This window comes from Parambassis ranga, chromosome 10, assembly GCF_900634625.1.
Source record: "Parambassis ranga chromosome 10, fParRan2.1, whole genome shotgun sequence".
Classification (NCBI taxonomy): domain Eukaryota; kingdom Metazoa; phylum Chordata; class Actinopteri; family Ambassidae; genus Parambassis; species Parambassis ranga.
The window spans coordinates 20,960,265-20,972,387 of record NC_041031.1 but is presented as its reverse complement, the minus strand read 5'-3'; the positions used below and the strand labels follow the sequence as shown (position 1 = coordinate 20,972,387).

General features: G+C 43.1%; 1 protein-coding gene across 2 annotated transcripts in view; it reads right to left on the bottom strand.

Annotated features, from left to right (window-relative positions):
- Positions 1 to 2,302: 2,302 nt before the first annotated feature.
- Positions 2,303 to 12,123, bottom strand: part of glra1 (glycine receptor, alpha 1) — an 84,014-nt gene continuing 74,193 nt past the window's right edge. For both annotated transcript variants that reach the window (XM_028416107.1, XM_028416108.1), the window contains one exon: positions 2,303 to 3,000. In XM_028416107.1, the coding sequence (XP_028271908.1) occupies positions 2,716 to 3,000 (285 nt within the window). In that variant the 3' untranslated portion in view covers positions 2,303 to 2,715. The remainder of the gene's footprint in view (positions 3,001 to 12,123) is intronic.

Genomic DNA, 12,123 nt, shown 5'->3' with positions numbered 1-12,123 from the left:
ATTCATTAAAATGATGGAATAAAACACATCTTATGTTGTCACACATTAATAAATATCTCTTCCCATTGAAACAAGAATATCTCTCTGTATAAAGAAGAAAAATCATTTTGGTATGAAGGGACAAAAAAAAGGGAAAATAACACAGAAAGTGCACAAAATCTTCATATCAAAATATTTGTGTACATTATAATATTTGTATAGCTGGAAACAATACTGCATCTGGCAACACGAAGACAAAGTTAACGTGAGATTACGTCTGCAGCAAAAATCAACTGACACACACTAAGAAACAAAAAAAAACACATCTTTGGTTTTGCTTTAAAACCAAACTGGACTGTGGAGAAATATTCGGTGGCATGTTCATGGTTAACACTGAATCTACACTTGTGTGTGTGTGTTTACCTCCTCGTATGTCACATACAGAGGGGATGAAGCAAAGTTTAAAAAATAAAAATAAAAATTACTCTGCCCGAGTTTTATTGTGCAGGCGACAGAGATGTGTGTATGTGGGAGTTTAAGAAGATAGCTGGTGGGGCAGAGCAAAAGCCTAGCTTAGCATAAATGCTACAAATTCAACAACTAGCACTAATTAACACAGTAAATCCTGGTTGTTTGGTGAGGAAATGTATATATAAAAAAGAACATCTAGCTACATATTGGGCAGTAATGCTAAGCTAGGCTAATCAACTCCTGATTACTAAAGAAGAATTACTGAAATATTTTAGAAAGACAAAGTTACTGTATAATCAGAGTGAAGCCATAATAAAACATGTAGCTACATACTATTCTCTATAGCCTCTAATGCTAAGCTAGGCTAATTACCTTGTAATTTGGACACAAATGTGCTCAAATATGTTGAAGGATTTCAGTGAGATTTTGGGGAGAAACAAAAAACATTGTTTTTAGTTACATACTGTTAGCCAGAAATGTAAAGCTAGGCTAACCACCTCCTTATTTTGACACAAAGGACATATCAGCCTCACCGTCCTGTCTGTCACTGTCAATGAGAATTTAGGAATATAATTGCTGTGAGATTTTATTGTATGCTCTAAAAGAAAATTGGAATTGACATAAAAATGGGCAAAAATTAAAAAAAAACTACAAAGACACATTTTGGAATATTCTGAGTTAAGATGAGGAGATGACGGGCAACAAAAGGAGAAAAAACACCTTCCTCTAGCTGAAATTCTCATTTTATCTCAATTCACATTTTATACAATAATCAGTTTTGGCCCTTTATCAACTTTAGCAAATGGAAATCTCTAAAAAAAAAACAGCTAGGTGGCTGTTAGCTTGGAGAAGCTTAAAAATCAAAGTTGCATATACGGAGTGTTGCATAGAGAAGCATGAAAGTATGATGATTGACCAATGGACCCCACCTCCCCTCCAACATGGCTACAACACATCAAACTCTGTGTAGGTTTTTTATGAAGTTCGGTGCCTGTGAATGAGATGGAGATCCAGTGAATTAAGGTATAAGAGGTGTTGTTTTTTTTATTATTATTAATGTACACATATGTCCTCTTACATGGAGATGGGGATGAGTGAGGTTGTGGGTGTCACATTAAGGCGGGGGGGTCAAAGGAAGCACTAATAAGATGTAAACATGTCCGTCCCGATGAGCACGACGAAAGGAATCTGAGTGTCCAAGATGGAGCTGCTCATTCTCCATGTGATGGAGTGATTTAAAAAAACAAACGAAGAAGAAGAAGAAGCACGTGAGGAGACGCCAGCTCGCCTCTTCCTCTGAGGTCGGAGCTGCCACCAGTGACATGTTTCGTTGGCACATTAATAAACAAATAAATAGAAATAAATGGCGAACAGATAGAGGAACACCACAGACGATATTTTGTCTTCAGCACTGCTTTGTCCAGTGTTTGTTTTTTGTATTTTTTCTGTCCAGCCGTGTGATTAACAGCGACAGCGACAAAATCTTAAGCGTCTCTGCAAGTTCAAGGTTTTGTGGTGTTGGCAGCAGGAGAGAGGAAAAGCTTTGACGAGTGCTCGCAGTACACGTTTGAAGCAAATCTAGATATATAGAATGCAGGATCCTTCGCATCGCTTTCATTCGTGGAAGCACCTGTCCGCATTCCTTCCTTCCTTCCTTCCTTCATCCTTTTCACATTTTTCTTTTGGTGGAAAATCCCTCTCCTCCAAACGCCCACTTTTGGAAATAAAGTTGATATTAGCCCCCCCACCACCCTCATTTACAATAGATATATGAGTATATTACACTGCTTCTTGCACACCCCCCCCCCCAATCACTTCTTTTGTCATATAGAATTATAATATATCTGTCTCCACACAAAAAACAAAATAAAATCAAATACAAGATCCTTCACAGCACCTCTCACTCCCACACAGTCTGTTGGGTGTGCCTGCCAAAAGTTTGTGTTTTCATCTTTTCTTTAATATATTGCCACATTCATATATCATGCATTTTACTGCATTGCTATTGCACTGGTCCGGATTATTCAGGAGGTGTAAAGAGACGGGGGGAGGGGAGGGGAGGGGGAGGACGGGGAGGAAGGTCGTGGAAATAAATATTTTAAATAATATCTAGTAGAGGCTCAGGGGAGGCTGAAGAGGGGCCGCAAAAAGCAACGTGTCCTCAAAGAGGTCGAAGGGCAGGGGGTGAAGAAGTTGAATAAAAGGGGGGGGCGATGATATCTCCTATTCAAGTCTCTTGCTTTTTTACTCCTCTTCCTCGCTCCACTACTGCTTATGGATGTCCTCGCTGCGGATGATTTTGTAAATGATCCAGTAGAAAATGTTAAAAATGAGGAAGACAAGCGGGAAGGCCACGCGGGACACCGTGTCGATGCGCTTGGCCCTGCCGATGAACAGCTTCTTCATCTCCTCGATGCTCTTCTCGGGCGGGGCCGAGGTCGGGGCGTTGTTGTTGTTGCCCTTGATGGCCATGCCGTCCTTGGCCTGCAGGCAGGCGGGGCCCATGCCGTAGCCCGGGAAGCTGAATCGGCCCTCGCCCGTCTCATCCTCCTGCAACACAGGCCAAGACTCAGGCTGTTAGGAACCAGAGAAAGACGTTACTGTCGGATGGTGTGTGTGTGTCTGTCTGTGTGTGTGTCTGAGGTCAGTTCAATTTCACTTCAGTTAATTGCAGAGAGGCGTCAACTTGAAAAAGTGTGTAAGAGTTGACAGGAAGTGAGAATGAAGTCTTACTGTCGGTACCATGCTGCTGTCTTTGTGGTGTCCATGGTACCATAGTGAACTAATGCTGCTCTCGTAGTGACCATCTGTTGTACAGTACTTTTCATGATGCATTGTGGGATAAATTCAGTGACCTTTATTGGGGTTTAATGACAAAGATCAGGAGACAAAATCTCCATAATGTCACCCAGAGATTTCTGACTGTCGCCATGTTGGCAGCATCCCCGTCTGCCTAAACTCCGAATACAGGCAAAGAGGTGAAGCTCACACGGCACCTGCCTGTCACTCAAAGCAGCCACGTGCATAATTATGTGTACGTTTAAGTCTTGATTTAATTACAAAGAGTGGATTATATAGTCTACATGGATTGACACATTTTTGGAGCCAGCCCCTACAGGCTGTGTTGTGAACTACAATTTTCGACACTTCTGAAAAGTCTTCATTTCTAATCCTCAAAGGTTGCTGTTGCTTGTTCTCACTGCACAGTTAGACAGCGCTATGACGAGGTTTTAGTTCTTTAGTTCCTGTGGACTTTAACACAGTTCAAAAGTTTCATCTTTAAAATCTTAAGAGTGGCTGAACAAAATTTGGATATATAATCAGATAAGGCAGCCTCTAGTGGACACATGAGGAACTGCAGTGTCACTTTGCGTTAATTCACTGGAGATTACTGTTGAACGTAATTGGTATAATACTCAATTATGTAGCAGTGTTACCTCCATGTGGTTTTCTTAATATGCTAAGAACAGTCTCATTTTAAAGTAAAATGAATAAAGTATCTAAAAAAAAAAAATTTTTGTGACCGCTCTATGTAATAAACTGATCACAGTCCTCCCCACATTGTATTGTACTTGCCGATAAACATTCTGACATTAATAGCTCACACAGGACGAGGCATGGATCAGTCTCTGTGATAGATTCACTCGAGTTTACACTATACGAACAGGTGGGCGACACAGACATGGTGGATTCATAAATTATGAGGTCATCATCGATCACTCTCCCCTTAGAAGTCATCAACACCAACTGAAGCTGGACACCGAGTGTGTTTATCTCCCTCTGTCAAAGGGAGTGTGCATTGGCGTGGCTGAATGGATAGCACTGATTGACGTGCACCGTGCTCAAGGTTACGACATGTGCGTTTTCACCCGAGGACGGTGAGATATTGAAAAGCCTATCTGCACCGGTAGCCTGCCTTTTTCATTACAGGAGACACAATGACTTCCTTATCTAGTTCAGGGACTACAACACAAACATTGACATGGGCAGAGAGAGACTGTGTGTGTGTGTGTGTGTGTGTGTGTGTGTGTGTGTGTGTGTGGAAACTAAACTAGCAAACACTCCAAAGTGCCCTTCAAAGTTAAAACAACACCCATGAAATTAAAAATTAGCTGACAAAAGGCTCCCAGATGATTAAAAGTTGTCTTTGTTTGGGCTGAAAATTTCTGATAAAAGATGGGAACTCATGCATGAATGCGACTCGTGTTCCCTCCAGGCCACGGCGGTGTGGTAGGCTATCAGCAAAGAATCATTCCAGTGCACTCTGGGTAAGAAAAAATCAGGATCAGGAGGAACGGCTGGCAGTCAGAGAGCCAGAGTGACGCAAAACCACTGCAGCGACAGCAGCATGAACAAAAAAAAAAACAAAAAAAACAGATGGCCTCTTTAGTTGGACCAGAAAGGCCAAATAAATAATGCATGTGCCAATTCACAGATATCAGTCCATACAAATGGCAGACAAAGGGATAAAAACACACCTCAAATCAAATCACACAGAGCAGAAGCAGCCAGCAGAGGCCTTGTAGCATGTGCAGCAGTCATGTGTGTGTGTGTGTTAGACCACCAAGGTGCGATCCATTTTTAGCGTCCCATGTCCCTGTTCTGTCCTTGCATGCACGCTAAGTCATCTATTACTGTTAATACACACACACACACACACAGAGGGTGTCTCCACATTAGCCGTGATGCTAGCCGACCTCTGCCCGTCCTTCAGTGACGCTGCTAAACTATTACAGATGCTCTGCTTTATTCTCCCTGCCATGTGATTAATGTGGAGGGTGGAGGGACGTGAGGAGGAGGCGCAATGAGAAGAAAAAAAAAAGGGTGGAGGGAGGAAGATGAGGAGAACAATAAAAAGGAGTGAGGAAGCAGTGCTGCAGCCTGCAGACACTGATCAGGGCATAAAAAAAACGTCCAAGGATGACGCAGGTGATTCATTACATTTACAAATAAATCCTCCATGAACACGGCAGGGAGCAGGTATGTGGAGGTGCACAGATGGATAAAGGTGGTGCCCTTTCTGCATCACCTTTCAATAAAGCTGCCGATACATCTTCATGGCCATGAAGAGGCGGCCCAAAGACCAGGAGAGGAGGGAGGACAATCACCAGCCCTATTTACACAGTCTGTAGTCAGCCTAGAACATGAGGTCAATATTTCAGTCCTTGAAAGGAGAATGTGAGCGTATGTTTCTGGCGACATCTCTACATGACGACCAGATTTCCCTGTAAATCGCAACCAATAGTTTTTTCATGTCAAGTGGTGATTAAAAAGCAAAAACTAAAGCTAAGAGCAAGTGAAAACAAAACAGCTGGTGGTGTCGTCCCTATGACGTTGGGCAAGGCGTCCATTAGCAAAAACTTGTGAAACCATGTGTTGTATCCGGTGGGCGTATTATCGACAAAATGCGATGACTATTTTCGTCGGGATGTGTTATCTGCTGCACAAGGAGGATTTTTTTGTGCCTCTTAGCCCATACCTGAACCAAAACTCTTGGCTTTTGAAGCTAACCCCTAGAGGACATGAGGGGAACTGCGGTTAAAACGTGTCCACACACCAAAGTGAAATAATTATACATTATATTAACAGACATCCCTTACATCATTTCTAATATAAAATAATGAAATCAAGACATATTAAAATAAACAGTGTGCCTTTGGATAAAACATGGATGGAAGAGAGTTACGATGAAGGTTAAAGTTGTGATAATGGAAAGAAAAATTAACAAAAAAAGCAAAGATATGAAATAAATAAGGCACAGATGAATGCAATGATAGAAACTGTAAAAAAAAGAGGAGCAGAATAATGTAAAAACATGAACTAAATCCATCTGTAGGAAGGAGCTGCAGGGATGGAGGGAGGAGAACGAGGGAGCAAGAGGACCTCTTAGCTCGCTCATCCATCATGCTTTCATCTGGCGATTGAAGCATTTATATCTGTGCCTCTGCTGATGTGATTAATCGAGCAGATTAGCAGGAAGCAGAAAGCGGACTGTGTCGGGCCTGCTATTCCCCGCTGTCCCCTCTGCAAATATTACCCTTGGATACTTGTTTTAGAGACCCGCATTTACATAAAACACGGTTCCGAGAGGTGTCAGCCCCAACTATCACCGGCATCAGTCTCTCCCGAAAGAGGCCGGAGGAGGAATTTCTTGGCTTGCGTTCCGCTTTATGATTTCCCCTAAGAAGCAATTCCAGCCAAGCGGCGTGGAAGGAAATATATTATAAATTTGCCTTTGCTGATCCATTTTCTGGAGGATTCATCTCAGACCGTCCTCCAGCCTCCTCCGCCTGTCTCCTCGATTAAGGTCATTTGATGTTTCAGTATCAATATGTCAGCAGTGAGCTGCTAGGAGGAAAGTCAACGAGAAAAAAGTTCCTTTAGTGCACCTTTTCCTTCTAATCTGTGGTTTAGAGGTGGTTCAGGTCTACATCAGACTTCACACCTGAGGATTCTCATCTTTACTGACCACTTGCGATTGGATTCTGCAACTCAGATTTGATTTTATCTGCAAAATAACTGACTGCTTGGCTCTGTTGCACCTCTTGTCTGTGTTTCAGCAGCATGACGATGATGTACTACGATTTTATATTTTACATTATTAAGAGGAGAGAAAAAGTCCGACATTTTCCTCGGTTTGACAACCCTCCTCTGCTGCTCTAATTAGCTCCACGTCATGTTTGTTGCGGTTGCCGTGGCGGCCTGTCAGAATGTGTATCTGTGTTAAGATAACGTAAGTCCTGAGTGGAGGTGATTAATAGTTACAGAAAATGATCAATGCTGCAGCCTCTCCTGCCTTCAGTGGTCCGTCCCTGCTTTTCTGGCTCCCCTCCGCTTGTTTCCACTGGAGTCCCTGCCTGCATTAAAGCGTGGTGTGTTATGTCTCTTGCTTATCAAGCCGCTGACCTGGAATGATTATCCACATGATCTGCTCTGTTCTTTCCTCGCTCCTCTTTTTCTTTCTGTTCCACCATTTGATCTGAATCAAGGAAAGCCACGCCACCTTTTAGCTTCCCTTCCACAATTCTGACTTTTGAATTTTTCATGTCAATTAGAGTTCACCTCAGCGTAATGCAGGGGTATGTTTAGCCTTTAACGCAGGCTGGACATCAAGAAAACATGGACATTCACCACCCTTAAGAAACATTCAGAGCCCAAACTACTGAATGTTTGACTTAATTTTAATCTTAAACATATTTTCTGTTTGCGTTTTGATTCAGACATTAGCATGAAGCTAATTAGAGCCAAAAAGAAGGCCTAAATCATGACTGTAACGAGAAGCAGAGCTAGCCACAAATGGTACCCTGATGAAGCACAATATATGATATATGACCTCTGCTCACCGGGGGACCTGGCTTCTAGTCCATGTCCCTGTTTTCACTGAGACGTGACACTTTAATTCATAGAACAACAGCTCTGTGTGGTGGCTTACATTAACTCATTGTTAGGCCCCGTTCACACTGGAGAAAGTCAATCCAGCTAGAGTGGGAGAGAATCCCGTTAAATAGCCTTTAAGCTGGATACGTTCAGACCTATTTTCAAATCTGGAATCACACACACGTGTCTGCGCTCAATCCGGCTTAATCCGGCTTGTTTGTTGTCCTCCAAACCGCTAGGTGGCGCCTCGTAATATACAGAGTCCGTTAAGGCCGTGGTAGGACCGCGTGTGTGCATGCGTCGTGCGTTTTTTTTGTCCCGTGTCGCTTGTTCTTTAGTTTTTTTTTTCGGTTTCAAAAGCATCTTATTCCTTTGTAGCCTTGTCGAAAATAAAGTCGGGCCAAAGATGTCGTAGTTCGATGGTTGTTTACATACGGCTTTTGTACGTGACCCGGACACTGTCCCCGTGAACCAGAAGTATCACTAGCGGAATTTGCTAGCCGCATTTGCGTTCAGACCTGAGCCACATTTGAGCCAATCCGCCTGGAAAAAAACTATCTTGATATATCTGGATACTAATCCTGCTGTAGCCAGATTGATTTCCCCAGTGTGATTGGGGTCCTAGTTACTTCTCCTCACTGGTGGAGAAGCAGATCAACCCCACAGGTCATGTTTTGACTTTGTATGATGACACTAAAGTACAGAACTGTTCCTCTGTCTCCTTCTGCACGTATTTAATGAGCCTTTGAGTAAGAACAGGTTCTGTATGTAGGTCAATCATTACGTATTCCTTCTGTGCTTACTTACAATGTTTGTGTAAACATGCTGAATAAAAATAATAATACTCGCAGTAATCTTGCTTTAATTACATGAACACAAGGGCCTTTTTGGGTAAAATCAGCTCAACAGGACTTCCGATTTGACGTTACAGCATCCTGGATGACCTCATGTCCAAAAGATCAGCCTTTTATCCTTGTAACAACACAGAGAGCCTGATGAAAATTCATGTTTGCTCTAATCCAGTAGCTTTTAAGACTATAATAAGGGCAAGAGGTCAAAGCGTTTTCTTGGCCAACTGGGAGGCACATAAATATGGATATTAAAGTAAAAACCTGCCAGGTAATATGGTAATTTGGTCATCGGTACAAATGTGGAATACATGCTGTATTAATCAGGACTCACACAGAGAGTGCTGCACGCTGCTCGACTGTCGACCTGTCAATCTGGACTTCAGCCCTCGGAGATCGCTGATCACTCTCACTGCGCTTCTTTAGGCCTTCTAATCCCTGCACTCTCTTATCTCCCTTTGTTCTCAAAGCTGCCGAACAGCCTGTGAGATCAAGGCATTTAGAGCGAACCAGCGAACATGTCGAGCATCTAACACCCCCCACCCCAGCCCACCTCTTCTGAAAAACACCTAATCACGGCTAACGAGCTGATTACGGCCGATCAATCAGAAGGTCTGTCCCCCTTTTAATAAGGCTCTGTAAACAGTGGGACGGCGTCAGCAGATGTGAGGGAAGGTCAAGTCCCAGAGGCCACTTCTCCAAGTCTACATCTTCCCAGAAGGCCGAGCCAAAAACAGAGTCGGCTGCAGGGGAAGAGGCAGCGTCTGCAGGCTCTCTGTCTGTCCTCGTGTTGTTGAGGTGACAGAGAGGAGGAGGACAGCCATCAGGATTCTGCCCTCAGGATGATTGAAATGTGCTTTAATGTCCTCTATGATCCTGGGTGGTATCTGGGATTTAAAACACAGCAGTAACATTTGATGGATAAATCCTCAAAAAAAAAAGATTTATTATACCCAAAGCCTGTCATGGTTAAAAAAAATAATACTAATTTGCATTCTGTGCTGCTGAGCCTCAGAAATGGAGGCGAGCCGCAGTAATGTTCCACTTCCCTTTGATTCCTCTCTTCTTTTCAATCTGAAGAGCTCGTCTGTTAAACAAGTGAGTCGCTGCCAGGCGGGCCTATCCTTCAAGGATGTGTGGCGCTATTGATCTGATCCCTGTGCAGTTGCCACGCTGCCCCAGCAGGGGGGGATGTCTCTCTGCTTGGGCGCCCGGCCTCCCTCCCTCCCTCTCCCTGCTCTCACAGGGCTGCAGTGTATTTGAAGGCCCCTCGTTCTGTCTTTCTAATTAGACAGCCCTCTGAAGCAGGTAGCTTCAGTCTAAATGCTCCTGCTCCTTCCTTCCCTGGACTATCAGTGTCACTAACGAATTGATAAATTATCGGATCAGAAAGCACAGAAATCAGCACAGCTGGGACTATACTCCAACTGCTGCATCTGCTTGCACTGCAACGACGGACACAAATCAGCAAGGCCGGTGCTGCAGCTTTAATTACGACACATCAGACACATTTCAGTGACGATTCCCTGACAAGCTTCAAGAAATCTCCTTTCTTTCATTGTATATGAGCCCTTCAGAGAGCGTTTTCCATGCATCCCAACAGTTGCATAAAAGCCATAAAACCCTGGAGGACATTGTTCACTCAGATTATAGAAACTTCCAGCTGTACTCAGCTGCACCTCCTAGCTATTCATCACTGCTGCAGCCATTATGGGAGTAAACAAAACCCCCTCCAGGGACACTCTGCTCTAATCCAATACATACCATTGTACAACAATTACCAAAGAAAATTGAAGCTGTGCACTAACCATGCTGGTAAAAAAAAAATGTCCACAATGTGGACGCAGAGATTGAAGTTTCTCATTTGTTAATTTTCTTCCATATAGGGAATTATTTACATGTCCACACAAACACACACCCAGGCAGGCGAATACTCACACTACTGAGTTTTACCAAACATGCATACATACACACTCATTATGAAGGAGCGTGTTTTTACTAACATGAGTCACTTGTAGGACATGTTGGTGCTGCAGTGTTTTACCAATTTTATAGTTGTCTTATTATAAAATCTGAGAAGCCAAAGTTCCGACACTGTAGCTGTCAGGACAGAAACCAACTGCAGTCACACCTTTTGTGCCAAGGTTAAACTAAACACACCGGTTGCTCAGTTGAGCACCATGCTGGCTTGTTGAAGGTGTCTTCAGACACCTTTTTTTTTTTAACACAGCTGACTTTGGATAAATTGCTGCAGATGTTGCACTTAGAATGAGTCAAAATCACTCCTCAGTACCTGAGGGTGTGTTAAAAATGTCGGTTGTTTAAATATTAAACCAAACCCTGAGTTAATGTTTCTGCTACATGTTTCTGTTTTCTTCTTTCTTCTTCTGTTGTTTTTGGTAAAAACCGAGCTGACCTCAGCGACTAGCTGCCGCGCCAGCAGTGACACTTTCCTCCGCAGTGAGCTGGACCCTGACTGATAGCCTCTCAGAGCCGTAATGGAGGACTGTAGATCACATTAGACTCACATTAGAAGGACTGGCCAGAGAGGTTAATTAAGAATGCCCAAGGACTGGCTCTCTCTCTCTCTCTCTCTCTCTCTCTCTGTCTGTGGGGTTTCACCAATGATCTAAATCATTTTCTTCTATTATGGTTAAAATAAAAATAAAAAAGACCACAGGACCTGAATTTAAAACGGTTCCACACTTTTGAATTATTCCCACAAATTATGCAAACGTTTCTCCAAAATCCTGCTTAAATGCAAATACCTCCGATTCCTCTCTGTTTTCTCCTTGTCCTCAGAAGTCCTTGTACTTTTGGAAAGGTGAGGCTGAGATGAAGAAAAGCCGCTTAATGTTTGCAGCTGTTTGGGTTGAGCGATGAGATGAGGAAGTGGAAAATACATTTAGCTAAGTACGGCTGAGATGCAACACTAACCTGCCACTTTATGGAAGGGTCGTTATTTAACATATAAAACTACTCTTTATAACACTGAAATTGTAGAATAAGAATTAAACACAGAATATATTTGACTGCAGGCATGATGTCTGAATAACTATTCCACCACTCATATGTGCTTTAAGGGAAACTTGTTTTGAAGCAGCCTTTTAGGCCCTAGAATTCCCCGTTTCAACACATCCTCATGAAAAAAGCCACATTTGGTCGATGAAACATGCCCAGAGATGACATGTGGTTACTGAACAAAAGCCCGAGGTAGGGAGGTAGGGAGGTGGTACAAGCAGCACAGCAGAGCAGACCACATTTTACTAGTACAACTGTCCCTGTCGATGCCACTTCCGGTTACCGTGGCGACAAGTCCTGCCCCCATAAACAAACAGAGATGCAGCTTCAGAAAGACGCATGCACGTTATGTTTTCAAGGGCTGAAATATCAACCTCATGTCACATTTTCCTGGTTTGAAATGTGACATGAGGCCTAACAACCAGTC